The sequence below is a fragment of the Lycium barbarum genome, chromosome 9 (assembly GCF_019175385.1).
Source record: "Lycium barbarum isolate Lr01 chromosome 9, ASM1917538v2, whole genome shotgun sequence".
In the NCBI taxonomy this organism is placed as follows: Eukaryota; Viridiplantae; Streptophyta; class Magnoliopsida; order Solanales; family Solanaceae; genus Lycium; species Lycium barbarum.
Window position 1 is genome coordinate 117,260,507 of NC_083345.1, and position 18,652 is coordinate 117,279,158.

At 33.2% G+C, this 18,652-nt stretch overlaps 2 protein-coding genes across 2 annotated transcripts; both read left to right on the top strand.

Annotated features, from left to right (window-relative positions):
* The first annotated feature begins 5,405 nt into the window (after positions 1 to 5,405).
* Positions 5,406 to 7,024, top strand: LOC132612340 (aspartic proteinase CDR1-like). Its single transcript, XM_060326625.1, has one exon. The coding sequence runs from the start codon at positions 5,566 to 5,568 to the stop codon at positions 6,928 to 6,930; it is 1,365 nt and encodes a 454-aa protein (XP_060182608.1). The 5' UTR covers positions 5,406 to 5,565; the 3' UTR covers positions 6,931 to 7,024.
* Positions 7,025 to 12,989: 5,965 nt separating this feature from the next.
* LOC132612341 (aspartic proteinase CDR1-like) lies at positions 12,990 to 14,825 on the top strand. The gene has a single exon (XM_060326626.1). The coding sequence runs from the start codon at positions 13,210 to 13,212 to the stop codon at positions 14,569 to 14,571; it is 1,362 nt and encodes a 453-aa protein (XP_060182609.1). The 5' UTR covers positions 12,990 to 13,209; the 3' UTR covers positions 14,572 to 14,825.
* Positions 14,826 to 18,652: the final 3,827 nt, after the last annotated feature.

Genomic DNA, 18,652 nt, shown 5'->3' on the forward strand with positions numbered 1-18,652 from the left:
CGGGACACAAGCACCAGACCATGTATCGGTTATAAGTTATTGCTCTCCCTACTTATGATAATTTTACCATGTTTTATATATATGTATGTATTCATGTTCATGACCAGGTTTCAGTTCCTATCATTATTATTTCATGTCCCAAGTTATTTCTTTCAGTTGCTTTACATACTAGTACATTCAATGTGCTGACGTCCCCTTTCTATTGCCCGGGGGCCTGCATTTCACGATGCATGTATTGATCGACAGGACAACAGATTTGCTCATTAGGACATTGCTCGTATCAGCTTTTGGTGAGCCCTATCTCATTCGGGGTTGTGTCTTTACTTCTATTTATGTCAGTTATGCATCTAAGGTATGCTGGGGGCCTTGTCCCAGCGAGTATGTTTTCCATGTTCAGACTTATGTTAGAGGTTTCATAGACTAGACAAGTCAGTTATGTTATGTCAGACATTCGAAGTCGTATAGCCATTTTGGCTCATTCATGTTATTTCCGCACTCATATTTAAATAAGTATTTTTATTAAGTATTATGACTTACTACGTTTTATAAAGGGTCATCATGTATTCACGTTATATTCCGCTCATGTTATGCCTCATGATGATTCAGCAAGCCATGTGGTTCGCTCGGTCACATGCAGTAAGGCACCGAGTGTCGTGTTTCGCCCAGGCCATGGTTCGGGGCGTGACAGTCTTGTTGCTTATATTAATTATTTAGATGATTTTTGTAGCCGGGGATATTATAAAAAGCGGTGCAATTGTGGTTGAAATTCCTTTTTTAAATTATTTATAGTCGTTATCCTCGGTCCATATGCCTTGCATTACCAACCTTGAAGGCATCATATATACCAAGACATGACTATGGGATATATAGAAGAAGAATTCAATTAAACAGAGTTTGACTCTTTCCCGGATAATGGTGGTTAAAACCAACAAAAAAAAAATAGTGCATCAGCTGGTTCTCATATTTACCCCCAGAATATTATGTGCTGAGAATTATGTAAAAACTGTTATGACGCGTGATGAGAGCATGGCCTTAGGTTTTTTTTTAAAAAAAAAAAGATTTTAAGAGAATAAACTGTTTAATTATTTAGTATTGCGATCGTAATACAATATTGTAATATTCATATGTCTATTTAGATCCTAACTTCCTAATCTTAATACACATTTTAAATGTTTAAATGTATATCAAATTTCAACGTCTTAACCTTTAAAAAAAAAGTGTGAATCCCTCATTTCTCCCAAATTTGATCCATGTGGATTTCGGTCCAATTCCCCCTATGTTCTAATTATTATTTTTTCATATATATATATATATATATATATATATATATATATATATATATATATATATATATATATTGATCTTTGTTTCCAGCTTGGTCTTATGCATTCTTTCACTATAATTACCACTAATATTGAGTCATACTAAATTTGATATATATAAATGATGATTTTGGATACAAGCAAGTAATACTAAAGAGTAGTGCATTGGCTTCTGCTACATTATTAGAGCAAGTGCCATAATAATCACAGAGTTCTATAATCATGTCACTCGTGTCTGATCTCTGAGGACACAACTACCACCAGCCATACTTGGATTGCCCGTAAAGCAGTCGTCAATGTTCAACTTGAGCTCAAACAATTTAGGTTTGTCCCATGGCTAAATTTGTGAGACATTTCTCCCTTTGTATATGTTGTTAATATAATTTTTCCCAAGTAAAATGATCAAGTCGAAGTACCATTTTGAATTAATATTAACAAAGTAAATTGAAGAGAAATGCGGAAAAAATCATTGAAGAACAAGGGAAAAGGGCCTGATTTACCCCTCTACTATTGAAAATAGTCCACATTTATCCCCCGTTATACTTTCAGCACAAATTTGCCCCTACCGTTACGTAAGTAGCAATATTTGCCCCTATTTTTAACATCAGTCCACTGTGGCAATTGTAATATTTTGTTTTAAGGGAAAAGGGCCTGATTTACCCCTCTACTATTGGAAATAGTCCACATTTACCCCCGTTATACTTTCGGCACAAATTTGCCCCTACCGTTACCAATAATAATTACCAACTCATGTAAACTTATCACAAACACAAATTCACGAGAATTCAATAGTTTTTTTTAATCAAACTTATATTTTTAATTTTCTTTGTACCCCACAACCCATAAATCATGCCATTAATATAGCTTCACATACAGTTTGAATTTCATTTTCTGTCCAACCAAATTTCCCCTCTTTTGTTTCATCTCCTAAAATATTTCAATTAACAATTGTTTTTTTTTTGTTTTTTTATTAACAATATTTATATACATTTACTATAGTAACATACTGTGTCAATGTGGCTATACACATGTTGATTTGTATACATAGACTGGTGTCGAAATATTCCATAAGTTTCAAATTCTATGTATGCAATACATAAATATTAATTTATTTATTTTTAGATACATGGTGTTTTTTTAAAATTAATAATGTGTGTTTGATGTCTATCAAATATGAAATTTGATTTGGTATACACATAATGTGTATAAAACCTGTTTGTTGATCATTTGTATACACCTATTGTATTCATATAATGTATATCAAGTTAAAGAAGGGATAAAAAAAAAAAATCATCCCTATTATATAGCTCTCCCCTTGCTTAGTTATGTTAAATATAGGGATAAGAAAATAGTCATCCCTATTATTTAGCTGCCGCTTACTTAGTTGGTTAAGTTGAGCTCATTTTTTAGGCCTATAATTTGTTAAAACTTTTTAGGTTAAAAGATGCCAATAATATGTAAGAGTCGTACCAAGTATAACGGGGTAAATTTGTGCCGAAAGTATAACGGGGGGTAAATGTGGACTATTTCCAATAGTATAGGGGTAAATCAGGCCCTTTTCCCGTAAAAAAATATTACAATTGCCACGGTGGACTGGTGTTAAAAATAGGGGCAAATATTGCTACTTAGGTAACGGTAGGAGCAAATTTGTGCCGAAAGTATAACGGGGGGTAAATGTGGACTATTTCCAATAGTAGAGGGGTAAATCAGGCCCTTTTCCCGAAGAACAAAGGTGAACTTTAGAGAGAAAAAATTGGTAAAATATCTTCTGTATTTTATTCCAAAATTGAACTAACTGAACTTTTTAGAACTGTATGAAGGGTATTTTACACATAAGACCCTAAGTTCTACATAATACAAATAAAATAAATGAACTGAGCTAATATCAACTTGGGCTTTTTACTAACTGGGCCACCGGGTCATTCTTATTATAAGGCCCAACAATTAACAGTTCCAAATTTGCAAAGCAAGCAGTGGGGTTGTTCACGGTTTTGATTAAAACAAAAATCAAACCGAAAATTTAACCAAACCGAATAAAAAACCCGACATTTGGTTTGGTTTGGTTTGATTTGGTTTTAAATTTTAAAAACCGATAATATTTGATTTGTTATGGTTCTATTAAAAAATAACCGAATAAATAACCGAACCAAACCGATAAATTATATACATAAATTTTATAATTATTTATATGTATAATATTAGTTTTTCATAAATAATTATAAATATTTTATACCTTTTAATCATTATGATTTTTGGTCTACTTATTTCACATAAGAATAACTCCTTGTAGTCAAGACCCTAGCATTGGGGATAATGATACAAAAACATCTAAAGTTTGGGATCATTACACAATTTTTTTTTTAATAAATGGGAAAATGGAGGGCAAAATGCAAGTACTGCCCCAAAGTTTGGGATCATTACACAAAGTTTTTTTATTTCATATATTTTAATTTTAATTTTAGGTAGTCTTTATGTTTAATTTATAATATGTATGTTTGTAACAACAACTAAAAGCTCCTATGCTCTACTTTATTTCCAGGTATGTGTATTAAGATGACAAAAATGGTGCAACCACTACTAAGTTAGTTTTTAGCTCTATATGTAATAGTATAGCAACTTTGGGTAATTTGAGTACTACACTATCACTAATAGTGAAAATGTTTCTATGATGTATGTTCCACCTTAAACTATAAATAAAAGTTATCGTTTGGACCAAAAAAAGACATGTCTTTTCAATTTTTTAATGTTTTACTGATAAGTCTCATGGTTGCTAGTCATAAACCGAAAAATCGAACCAAACCGAACCAAACCGACAATAACCAAACCGGTGATTATTATTTTATTTGGTTTGGTTATGGTTTTAAGCATTTGAAAACCGACTAAATTGGTTTGATTATGGTTTTAATCAATAACCGACCCAAACCTAACCATGAACACCCCCAGCAAGCACGCAAAGAAAATTGAAGAGTTCTCTTGGAATTGAGTAGAGTCATAAAAATGAGCTTCGCCCAACCCAACCTGATAGTTGGACAAATCTGGATTGGGATTTTTCAAATCCATCTAAAATTGAGGCTTTTCCGCCCAACCCTAGTCAGTCTGTCGGCTTTTATTCTCAGTCGAGTCTTTTTTCATTTAATCGAATATTGGTTCACTCAAGTATTTATCTTACAATTCTAGTCACCCCTAAAACTAGAGGCGGGTGCAGAGTATCGGTAGCGGGTATATTTAAATCCAATACTTATATAAATTTATGTGTAAAGTCTACAAAAACTGCAACAAATAGTAAATATGAACCATAACTTTAAAATACGACCATTTCATTACTAAAATCGTTGAAGGACAAACCCATAAAGCTCAAATCATCAATCCACATCTGGCTGAGACCAAACAAAAAAGTAAAAGAAAAAAGAAAGATGAATTTTCTCAAATTGTAATATACAAACATAGTGCTCCATTGTCAGAATTTTATCGTTTTACAATTTTTTTTATGTTCGCTCTTATGATAACTAAATTAAAGCGAGAATTCATTTTATGTATTAGTTATAATAGGTTATCTTAGCATTTTTTTCCCCAATAGAATCCACTTTGGATATTTTGGGGAGACGAAACCTAACATATTCATTGATAGAAGCCAAAAGGCCAATTTATGACGATGTTGCATTCAAATGGAAATATTTATTCCTCAGTAAGTAAACTTCCAAAATTCTGTATCTTGAATAAAACTTTGTAAACTCTGAACTTATTGTTTATAATGAAAGGAACTATTTTTTAATCGGCAGGAGGGTAATTAAACGAAGAGCCTTTAGCAATTGTACCATTTTCACATTGGAATAATTATCTTAATGAGTATTAATTAACTCCTGGGAAATTAATGCATGGTATTATATTTGCACGGTATTAATGGGAAAGATAGGAATATATTAAATGAATCCTCTTGGATATGGGTTATTATGGGCTCGTAAATTATGTTCGCGTATTCTATGGAAAAGTGAAACTCATCATTCAACAAAATTTTAAAAATATTTCACTTCTTAATTCTTGTACTCTGCCCTTGGTACATTTATTCAAATTTCTTCCAGTGCATTCCCTCAAAATCACATATTTCCCTTGACTTTCCACATTCTTATCTGCATTCCCACTCTTTTAATTTTACCTATAAAATGGTACTAATTAAAACCTAATTTTCTTCATAATTTCTCATCATTCTTGAATACCATATCAACTCTCAAAAACACTATTAGTCATGAAGATGAACACTAAAGCTAGCACACTTTCTCCTACATTAGTCTTTTTAATTTTCCTTCATCTTTCTTGGGTTTCTTCTCGCAATATAATAAGCAATAATAGTGGTGAAAATGGCTTAACTTTTGATCTTATCCACCGCGATTCTCCGCTTTCACCTTTCTACAACCCATCAAACACTCCATCAATCCGCCTTCGAAATGCCTTCCAACGATCATTTTCGCGGGCTTCTTTCTTCAAGAAAAATTCTTTTGCTACTAACAACACAATCCAATCGGATATTTTTCCAATTCCGGGAGAATACCTCATGAAAATTTCCATTGGAACTCCGCCAGTGGAAATTCTGGCCATAGCTGACACCGGCAGTGACTTAACATGGACGCAATGCGAGCCTTGCATTAATTGTTTCCAACAATCAACGCCTCTTTTTGACTCCAATAAAAGCTCTACTTATAAAACCGTGGGGTGTAATGCTGAAGAATGTGCATCAATAACTTCTTCTTGTGTGGGAGGAAATATTTGTGAATATCAAATGAGTTATGGTGATCAATCACACACTATTGGTGACCTTGCTTTTGAAAAATTCACGCTTCCTTGTACGTCTGGCAACAATGTTGACATTCCTAACGTTGTCTTTGGTTGCGGTCATGACAATGGTGGCACGTTTAATAACTATACTTCTGGCATCATTGGCTTAGGTGGTGGTGCAATTTCAATTATCAACCAATTAGATAATGAAATCAACGGGAAATTCTCTTACTGTTTGATCCCAATTGCATTAGACTCATCAATCTCCAATGTCACAAGTCACATAAACTTTGGGAGTAGTGCCATTGTGTTTGGCCCTAACGTCGTTTCAACTCCCTTGATAAAAATGGACCCGTCCACGTTCTACTATCTAAATTTGGAAGGTGTCAGCGTTGGAAATATGATGGTGGAATTCAAATCTTCTAAAACTGGCTCTTCTTATGCAGCTGTTGATGGTCAAGGTAACATTATAATCGATTCTGGCACGACGTTAACGCTTTTGCCTAACAATTTTTACACGAATTTGGTATCAACTTTGGTGAATATGATCAATGCTACGAAGAAGGACGATCCTTCAGGGACTTTTGGTCTATGTTACGAGTCTGAGGGTGGCATTATCGATGCTCCAAAGATTGTTGCGCATTTTACTGATGCGGATTTAGAGTTGTCGCCTTCGAGCATGTTTGCACAAGTGGAGGAAGGTTTGGTTTGTCTTACAATAGTGCCAGCAGAGGATATTGCTATATTTGGAAACTTGGCTCAGGCGAATTTCCTAATTGGATATGATCTTGTGGCCAATAAAGTCTCCTTTTTGCCTACTGATTGCACTAAGTACTAGTAATTCAAATGTTGTTCAATTTCTAAACCTGTATTTGTTTCATCTTATGCTTAAAATGAAGATCTTTGATGTGATTAATGAGCAATTATTGTTACTCATTGGTGTTTTGGTCGGTTTAGATTTGTTTAGTCTTCTGATATTTTTTTTACCATCTTTTGTAAGAACTAGCCATGTTGGAAAACAGTTCTGCTAGGACCATTTCATATGTGATTTTTAAGTTGCATACATTAATAGTATAAAGAATTTCAATTTAATCGATTACGGAAAGTTCTTGTAATAATTTTCAGATTACTATATTAGACTTGCGATGAAGTTGTTGTCATTCAACTTAACATGATGGTGTAAAAAATCGACCCTGAAAAAAAATGCTAAAGATAGAAATATTCAAGTGACATGGGTGAAATTTCATTGCAGAAGAAGTGCTATGATAGAAATAAGTAAATACTGCTTATTGCATTATAATTAAAGTAGAGAATTGTGAGTCATCAGATAAAGGAGATAAGTAATTGATTATCCAAAGGGTGAGCAAGACATACTTAAGATGTGAAATAATTATTTAACTAGTAAACATAGCCGCGCTTCACGCAGTTTATTAAAAAATTGAATTTAGGAACTAATTTTTCTCTAATATTTAACATTAAGTAGTAATAAATATAAACATGAAAGATCTTATTGAAATTAACGAACTAATCTGCTCCTAATATTTAAATACTAAAAATTATTAACATTTTAAAAAAGGAAAAAAACCACAATAAGAAAATGACTTGGAAGAAAACTAATAGAAAAAATCTTCTTCTTTTTTTTAATTCATCCCAATCTCAATCCTTAGGGATCATTTGGTAGGAGCGATAAGTTATCCATATAAACGGGATTGGGTGGAATAGGATGAGATAATTTATCACACCTTTTATCCCATATAGATGGGATTGGGTGGAATACCAAAAGAATTTTCCCACCAACCAAACATGAGATAATTTCAATTCCATGAGATCAATAGTCCCATCCTTCCTACCAAACGACCCTTTAGTGTTCTATTTTGTAACTATAATTCATCAAATGTATTCAACCATTTGATACTGGGAAAGCGCACATATAGCCAATTCTGGAACCCTTATTTAAGCTACAGTCTTAGGTTGTAATTTCTTTTAAGTTTCACCATTTTGGAAATAACTTTCGACATACACAATTGAAGTTGTAAAAATTTGCATTTGAAATCATAAATTTGCCTCAAAATTGACATTTCTTGTGCCAACAAACTTCCAATATACGAAGTTTGGCCTTGCAAGCCAAACCTCAGTAATTATATATTGAGGCTAATTATAACTAAAAATATATTCTGAAAACATAAATCTCGGATCATGCTGCAATTTATAGTTACAAATAGATCAAATTAAAAAGAGGAAATTAGATTGAGCAGCGAGAGTCCGGCTGCTATATCTTTACCAGTTATGCACGCATTATTGTTTTTGGAGCGGATCTTCCTTTTGAAACTTGAGAGTTATAAATTTCTCTAGTGTCCTATCTTCTCTAATTTTTGTGGTTCCTTAAGTAACTCTTTCTTTCATTTCTATACTTACCCTTAGAAAAGATAACTTTATGTAAACTCAGTAGAATACTGTCTTGTCTGAGTAAAAGACATTCCTCATAATCATGAGTACAAAAACTAACATTGAATGAGTGAATATAACAATTGTACTAAAGATCTGTTTTTAAAAAATTAACATAATATCATTGAGCAAAAATTTAAATTGACTCTAACCCTAGGGATAATCAGCACTAAGAGTAAACAAATCAATAACACCTATTCCTCACCAGCATAAAAGTAAAAGTACTTATAATATTTTGAAAAATTACATGAGAAATCTACTCTACGTATCTAATAAAAAGAAAAAAAAAAAGAAAAGCACCCAAAAACATGAAATAATGCTTTCATTAGTAACCATGAGACCGAGAAGAAGGAACATGCTCAGCAATGATTTACCAATTTATATCCAGTAAGCCTTTAACACAAAGCTTTACAGAGAGATTCTTGTCAACTTGTTGAAGATCCTTTTCGGTTAGCATCCTCAAATGAGTAACATTTTTATGCTAGCTTTGCCATGGCAGGTGAAGAGTCTTCCGCTTGAATTTTCTATACAATAACTAAGACATATCTATTTCTACAATAATTAAGACATCTATTCTTGAAACTTTAAAAAAGCACAATAAGGAGAATTGGCGTGAATTCAAAATCCTGAGGATACAAAAAACGCACCAATTTTAAAGGAAATTAAATACAAACTTGCAGCAAACTATAGATTTTAAGCAACAAATTGTAAATTTTGGACCTTGGTTAGTAGTTAGCATACTTCCAATAAAATCACAAATGACTAATTTGAGCCCAAACAAAAATACAGACTTGAAACAATTAGAAACTCATTTATAGAAAATTAAATTAAAGAGGTCTCACAAAGAAAACAAACGAAAAAAGTAAACATGAAAAAAAGTAAAACAAACACATCCTCCTAATTAGGAGCCTAGGACCTTAATCGTAAGAAAATAGATGGCAAAAGAAATACATAATAATCAGTGCATAATCTTTCAACTTTGGTCGACGTCCCTTCTCGCAAACCGATCAACATTCAAGAGCGTTCTTCACCAAGCCAAACTAAAGCATGAATCTAATTTACAGTGATGATATAAGGGCATTGCTACTTCAAATATGGAATGAAAAGCATAACATTAGGTAGGGGTCTCATAAAATAAAAATTATGAATTTATATAGATAAAATGGAGGAATATCATAAGGTATCTTAAACTTTTGCACTAAATATTTGGGGGTTATGAATATAAAAAGCATGTGAGTTATGGATATAATTAAGAGTAGAAATTGAATAAGTAATTAAATATGAGTTACGGAGGTGAAAATTTTAAAGCAAATAAAGAAGAGAAAAAAATACTCCTACGTGGGGTTTAAGAAACGTACCCCCATTTACTTTCAGACTTTATTGGCTATTTGGACTTTGGTAGGCAAAGCGAAATTCTCAGACACTTCATTTTCTTTGATGATGGAGAAAAAAAAACTTTCTTTTTCTTTGTCATTCCATTGTGTTAAAATAAATTGAAGGAGCAAAATGAAAAAAGAAAATTAAAAGAAAAAGGTGGTAAAAGAAAAATGACTTGCTGGCCATAATTAAGATAATTAAAAGTATTTTTTTATAGTTTTTTAACATATGTAGCATATTTAATGTAATTAAGAGAGTTAAAGGAGTGACTTTTAAGTTTTTTTAACATAGCACATAAATGAGGCAAAAACTAAAAAAAGGTCAAAAAAGGAAAAAAAGATAATTGTGTTTCTAGGCCATAGAGAGGTGTCACAACACCTTGTCTATGCCTAGTTTTATATTATATATAGATATAGATTAGATGTAGCTTCTAATAAAAACTTTTACAAAACATCTACTCCTCCTTCCTTTCTTCTTTTTGCTTCATCCCGTGATATGATACTTTAAACTGCTCACCAAAAGCTTTCTGATTCCTTTTGTTAAGTCCATTTGATTGACGTTTGGTGACTCGAAGAATGAATGAAGAGCATGCTATACACGCACTCGCAGATTCCATCATGGCCTTCAAATTAAGAAAAATGCATGCTAAATTTGGATTTATTATCTTACGAATATGCAAACTTACCATCATATACTACATAAATTCGCCGGTTGACAGAGTGTGAGAGAGAAATGAATCACACTTACGGAAACAAACATAAATGAATCACAAAATTATCGAGGTTCCACCATGGCCCAAAAGAGAAAATATTTGGGAGATGCTCCGATCTTGCAATATCCTCATTGTTCCACTATGAAGAGGAAAATGCGTAAAGGATTGGTTGTGAAGAGGCAGTGTATTGCTTTGTTACTACTTTAATAGCTATCATTACATATTTACATTCAATGTTGTAACCTTCCAATAAGGCCATAATCAGGAAATTGTCCATTCAAATTGCGTCCGTTATTAGAATTAATTGTTGCAACTGATCCACTCTTTTGGAGGAACACGATATTTGACAACATAAATGTCAATCTTAAATGGAAGTTTTCTTTGATATATTAATATTTTTATTACAAAAAATAAGATAAAAAGCCAAAAAACCCACAAAAAAGATAAATAGTAAAGCTGGCCATAGAGAAGTGTCACATCGCCTTGTCTATGCCTAGCTTATACTATATATAGATATAGATTTATTGTGTATTATACCAGGATCTACTATAATTTTATAGTTTCAACATCTAAATAACCTTGTAAATTTATTGTCTCAAATCTTTGGAAATATACTTGTTATAAGATCAGCTACAAAATCTTCCGATCATTTCTCATGTCAACTCTTGTTAGTTTGCATTATTCGTCTGTTTTCTTCCGTTACTTGGACTTATAAACTGTTATATCTATTCTAAACATATTATAATTTTGATTTTTGGCTAAAAACTCCAAACGAAAAACTGAGTGCTCCAACCTTTTTGCAGTATTAGGATATAGTAACGCAGCCAGAATTTTTGACAGGGGATCCAAAATGCGATATTAGTGCTTCAAAACCTGTATTTCTCTTATGTTAAAGAGATTCAAAATTTTATAGATTAAAAATAAATTTACTTTTATCCTACTATCACTTTCGATGAGGGATTCTGTCAGGAAATATTTTCTTACATAGAGATTTGTAGGAGGAATATACACAGGACAACAATATAACTAATCTATTGGTAAATCGAAGTCATATACTCTATTGTCATAAACATTTCATTTGTGGTCTCAAAACAATCCTCCAAGTGTTTTGCCTGGTCGATCCAGTGGTCTTGTCTACTTAAATATGTACGATTAATTTCAAAGTATTGGATCACCACGAGGCTAAATTTGTGCAATATTTCTCCCCTTGTATATGTTGTTAATCTAGTTTTTCCCCAGTAAGATGATCAAGTCGAAGTAGCATTTGATTTAGCAATTGCAATTTGCAAGTCAAGCATTTATAAAAATTGAAGATCTTTTTTGGAATTGAATATAGTCATCAAACTAAGCTTGGCCCCTAAGATCAGCCCCCCCCCCCCCCCCCCCCCCCCCAAACCCAACCTGATAGTTTGTCAGATCTGGATTAGGAATCGGGTCATTTGCACTTTTGCTCTTAATTATTTCTGTAGGTCTTTAATTTTTGCCCCTCATAACAAATAGTAATAACTTTTTCGCAGGGTTAAGTTTATATTTTTGCATCATAATATTCTACATTATGCCTCACGCCTTTATGGAGCTTATGCTCAGCTAGGTATAAGTTCGATTTTAAAGGGTAAAAATTAAAGACCAACTTATTAAAAGAGCAAAAATAAAAAACCAACCCATTTGAAGGACAAACCGTTCAATTTCTTCTTATAAATCGTCTGATCCATTTGAGGTTTTTTGCCTGGCCTTAGTTAGTCCTTCGGTGAAAGCGAAATTAGGATTTTGAGTTTGAGTATTTTAAATAAAAAAATTATTACTGAGTTCTTGATAAATTATTTATACATATTAAGTGAATTTTTTAATACGAATATCTATGTGACAAAATTATTGAATTCTGCCGAACCTGTAATCGGAATGCTAGTTGGCGTTTTGCGTCAGCCTCTAGGCTCGGCCGAGGTTGACTCATGAGGCCAAATATTTTTGTTTGCTTCCTTATGTCATCTGCATTTACAAATTTAGCATCATTTGAAGTTATTGGGTCCGTTATATTCTATATCTAAGTAAACCAAAGTGCTACATGGTCATAATCATGTCCCTCTAATGATGGTAACTAAATTAAGGCGAGAATACATTTTATCTATTAATTTGGTATGATAGATTATATTAACAATTTTTTCCCTAACAGAATCCACTTTGGATGTGCTGGGGTCAGACGAAACTCAACATGTTCATTCAATAATAGAAGCCAGAAGGTAAAGTTATGACAATGACACATTCAAATGGAAGTATTTATTTCTTAGTAAGAAAACATACATTTTAATGCTTATTTAAATAAATGCATTAGTATTAGACACGGTGTGAAAGGAAAAACACAAGGAATAGAAAGAGTCAATGAAAATAATATTTTGGATATGGTCTGTTAATCATATTCGTATCTTCTACAGAAAGTGAAACTCCTCATGCAATCAATTTTAAATAAAAATGTTTCACTTCTAGCTCTTACTTTTACCTATAAAATGGTACTAATTTACAAGCTTTTTCTTCATCATTTCTCATCATTCTTGAATACCATATCAACTCTCAAAAACACTATTAGTCATGAAGATGAATACTAAAGCTAGCACTCTTCTTCCTACATTAGTACTCCTTTTCATTTTCTTTCACCTCTCCTTTGTTTCTTGTCGCAAAATATTAAGCAACCGTGAGGGAAATGACTTCACTCTTGATCTTATCCACCGTGACTCTCCTCATTCACCTTTCTACATTCCATCAAACACTCAATCAAACTGTCTTCGAAACGCTTTCCATCGATCATTTTCACGAGCTTCTTATTTCAAGAAAAAATCCTTCGCTACTAAAAACACAATCCAATCAGATATTTCTCCAATTACAGGAGAATACCTCATGAAAATTTCCATAGGAACTCCGCCTGTGGAAATTCTAGCCATTGCTGAAATGGGCAGTGACTTAACATGGACGCAATGCGAGCCTTGCATTAATTGTTTCCAACAATCAACGCCTCTTTTCGATTCAACTAAAAGCTCTACTTATAAACCCGTTGGGTGTGATGCTGAAGAATGTTTACTAATTTCGACTTGCGTGGTAGGAAATATTTGTGAATATCAAATGTTTTATGGTGATCAATCACACACTATTGGTGACCTTGCTTTTGAAAAATTCACGTTTCCTTCTACTTCTGGCAACAATGTTGACATTCCTAACGTTGTCTTTGGTTGCGGTCATGACAATGGTGGCACGTTTAATAACTATACTTCTGGCATCATTGGTTTAGGTGGTGGTGCAGTTTCAATTATCAACCAATTAGATAATGAAATCAACGGGAAATTCTCTTACTGTTTGATCCCAATTGCATTAGAATCATCAATCTCCAATGTCACAAGTCACATAAACTTTGGGAGTAATGCCATTGTGTTTGGCCCTAACGTCGTTTCAACTCCCTTAATAAAAAAGGACTCGTACACATTCTACTATCTAAATTTGGAAGCTTTCAGTGTTGGAAATATGATGGTGGAATTCAAATCTTCTAAAACTGGCTCTTCTTATGCTTCTGCTGATGGTCAAGGTAACATTATAATCGATTCTGGCACGACGTTAACGCTTTTGCCTAACGATTTTTACACGAATTTGGTATCAACTTTGGTGAATATGATCAATGCTACGAAGAAGGACGATCCTTCAGGGACTTTTGGTCTATGTTACGAGTCTGAGGGTGGCACTATCGATGCTCCAAAGATTGTTGCGCATTTTACAGATGCGGATTTAGAGTTGTCGCCTTCGAGCATGTTTGCACAAGTGGAGGGAGGTCTGGTTTGTCTTACAATAGTGCCAGCAGAGGATATTGCTATATTTGGAAACTTGGCTCAGGCGAATTTCCTAATTGGATATGATCTTGTGGCCAATAAAGTCTCCTTTTTGCCTACTGATTGCACTAAGTACTAGTAATTCAAATGTTGTTCAATTTCTACACCTGTATTTTTTTCATCTTATCCTTAAAATGAAGATCTTTGATGTATTTAATGAGCGATTATTGTTACTCATTAGTGGTTTGGTCAGTTTAGATTTGTTTACTCTTCTGATATATTCTTTTACCACCTTCTGTAAGAACTGGCCATGTTGGAAAACAGTTCTGCTTGGACTATTTCATATGTGATTTTTAAGTTACATACATCATAGTATAAAGAATTTCAATTTAATCCGTTATAGCAAGTTATTATAATAATTTTCAGAGTACTATATTAGACTTGCTATGAAGTAGTTGTCAATCAACTTAACCTGATAGTGTAAAAAATTGACCCTGGAAAAAATGCTAAAGATAGAAATATTCAAGTGACATGGATGAAATTTCATTTGCAGAAGTATGATGATGTAAAAAAAATTCAATACTGCTTACTCGGTGACTAAAACAAGGTTAATTTTTCCGCCAAATAGTACACAAATATCTTTTGATCATTTTTCATGTCAACTTTGGTTGGTTGAATTATCCATTAGTTTTATTTCGTCTGTTGGACTTATAAAGTTGTTCGACTTTTATACACTTCACGGATAAAAAGGGCAAAGGATCATATATAAAGGAAAATTTTAATTATATCTACTCTACATATATAAAAGATAATATTGGCTAAAAACTCCAAACAAAAAGGGGTGCTCCGACCTTCTTAAAATATCAAGATACGGTGACGAAGCCAGGAATTCTGATAGGACGCTCAAAATGTCAAAACAGTACTTTCAACTTGTATTTCTCTTATGCTAACAGGATTCAAAATTCTATGTATATGTATAAAATAAATTTATTTTTACACTATTTATACGGTATCACTTTCAAAGAGGGATTTTGTCAGTGTCAGATGATATCTTTTTACATAGAGATTTATGAGGAAGTCCACACAGAACCACAATCTAAATAATCTATTGGTAAGTTGAAGTCCTGTGGTCGATCTATTGTCTTAAACATTACATTTGTGGTCTCAATACAATCCTCAAGTGTTTTTGTCTGGTCGATCCAGTGCTATTATATTAAATTTGATTTCATAGTATTCGATAACCACATAAGGCTAATTTTATGCAATATTTCTTCCCTTGTACATGCTGTTAATATAGTTTTTGCTAGCAAAATGATCAAGTCAAATTAAAGTAGCATTTGATTTAGCAATTGAAATTTCTAGATCAAGCATTATTAAAGCAAATTGAAGAGTTTTTTTTTTTTAAATTAATTGAATAGAGTCGTCAAATTGAGCTTGGCCCATGAGATCAGCCCAATCCAACCCAACTTGATAGTTTGTCATATTCTGATTAGAAATCTTCTAATTTATCGAGGTTTCATCCCCCAGCCTTAGTTAGTCCGTCGGTAAAGGCCGTTGTGTTTATGGGTTCTAGATTTTAAATAAAGAAATTTAACTGAGTTTTAGATAAATTATTATTATTATTATAATATATGCGTCAAAATTACTGAATTCTGCGGAACCTCTAATCGAAATGCTAGCTGGCACTGTCCGTCGGCCTCTAGGCTTGGGCGAAGCTGACTCCTGAGACCAAATATTTTGGATTACTTACTTTATGTCATCTGCATTATACAATTATATCATCGTTTGAAGTTTTTGGGTCCGTTATATTTCTATATGTAAGTAAACCAAAGTGCTACATGGTCATAATCATGTTCCTCTAATGATGGTAGCTAAATTAAGGCGAGAATACATTTTATCTATTAATTTGGTATGATAAATTGTATTAATATTTTTTTCCCTAATAGAATCCACTTTGGATGTGTTGGGGTCAGACGAAACTCAACATGTTCATTCAATAATAGAAGCCAGAAGGTAAATTTATGGCAATGTCACATTCAAATGGAAGTATGCATTTCTTAGTAAGAAAACATAAATTTTAATGCCTACAAAATAAATGCATTAGTATTAGACACGATGTGAAAGGAAAAACACGAGGAATAGAAAGAGAAAATGAAAATAATATTTTGGATTTGATCTGTTAATTATATTCTTATCTTCTTCTACAGTAAGTGAAACTCCTCATGCAATCAATTTTAAATAAAAATGTTTCACTTCTAACAAAATTTTAAATAAAAATGTTTCTGTAGAAGACTATGGATCTGTGATGTAACTTAAGTTAGAGGACCAAAGTGTAAATACTTAGCTGTCATTAGAAGTTAGTTAGAAATAAGTAAGCACTAATAATCATTAGTTAGTCAAGGTGTATATATATTTCATTTCCTCCTGTACAGATGATTAATTCAATATACAAAGAAGATATTTTCTTCATCTCTCTAGACCTCTTCTTCCTCTCTCTATAACTGCTCTTCTCCATTGTTGATCTCTCTTAACATGGTATCAGAGTTTCCGGGTTATGGTAGCTAGCTCAGCAATGGAGGAAGGAGATTGAAAAATAGATCGGAAAAAATTAAGTGTAGTTGAGGAATTTACGGTTGTGTTTTCAATTAAATTAAAGTCTGATTAAAGCTAGGTTTTAGCTAATTCAGAGTTCTGCTCGTGTAATACAACAACAATTTGAAGATTCCTCAAGTTGATTTGAGTAAATTCTGCAAAACTCAGTTACAGCCATGGCAATCGATGAAGAAATCACTGCACAAACTGAAACACAGAATCAAAGTACTCAAAATAATCAACAATATGAGCAAATTCATCACAATCATCCTTTGTATATTCATGCATCCGATACTCAAAGTTCGGTTCTGATTTCTGTATTACTTCAAGGTTCTGAGAATTATTCTTTGTGGAGTAAATCTATGAAACTAGTGTTGTAAGGAAAAAACAAATTAGGTTTTGTTCTAGGCACTTATAAAAAAGAGATGTGTGATGAGAGTTTACATGAAACTTGGGATAGATGTAATGCTATAGTGCTAGGATGGATAATGAACACTGTGTCTAAGGACTTGTATAGCACAATGATATATGGTTCTGATGCTCATAAGGTTTGGGAGGATCTTAGAGAAAGGTTTGATAAGGTGAATGCATCTAAGGCTTTTTTCCTTCATAAGGAGATTGCTACACTCACTCAGGGAACTGCATCTGTGTCTGTGTATTTTCTAAGGCTCAGGGAGTTATGGGATGAATTGCAAGCCTTGATTCCCCCTCCTTGTTATCCTTGCCCTGAATCAAAGAAGTATAGTGAACACTTCCAGTTACAAAGGTTGTGGTAATTCCTCATAGGATTGAATGAATCCTATGATCATGCTAAGAGTCAAGTTCTCATGACTTATCCTCTTCCAACCACAAATCAAGCCTATGTTATGATTGTAAATGTGGAGAGTCAAAGAAGGATTGGACATAGTCATGGTACAGGTTTGACAAATGATGTAGGTGATTTTAATTCCCTCATGAAAAATAGGTCTCAATACATTGATCCTACTGCTCTATTCACCAACAGAGGTTCTTCATCTCAAGGTGGATACAGTAGAGTTCAAGGTACTGATCCTACTGCCTGTGTGGCTAACAGAGGGTCTCAAGGTGGATATAACAATAACTTCAGGTCTAGGACAAATGGATTTGATAAGTCTCAACTCTACTGTGAGTTTTGTAAGTTTAAGGGTCATACAAAGGACACCTTTACAAGTTGCATGGTTATCCAGCTCATTTTAAGTTCAAAAAGAAGGGAGGCTCCTCAAATTCATATGCTAACAATGTTATGAACACTGAGGACCAGCATCAGTCTCACTATTCCAATGCTCCCAGTCATGGTTCAATGTCAGGCTCAGTAACACTTGCACCTATGTCATTCTTTATTCATGAGCAATACTCCCAGATACCGCAGATGATTAAAGTGAAGGAGAATGAACCTACTGCAAATATTGCCAGGCTCAATCCAGAAGTTGATACCTCAGGAAATGTCTCAGGTACATCTGCTACAACAGGTAATACTACTTATCATGCTCTTTTATCTAAGTTAGTTGAGTCTGATTGGATAATTGACACTGGGGCCTCTAATCACATGGTACACAATATAAACCTGATCAAAAGACTTAAGGTGTTGGATATGCAAAATAAGAATAAGG

Excerpts from the sequence above, each read along its gene's own strand:
- LOC132612340 (XM_060326625.1), top strand. The coding sequence starts at position 5,566 with ATGAAGATGAACACTAAAGCTAGCACACTTTCTCCTACATTAGTCTTT.
- LOC132612341 (XM_060326626.1), top strand. The coding sequence starts at position 13,210 with ATGAAGATGAATACTAAAGCTAGCACTCTTCTTCCTACATTAGTACTC.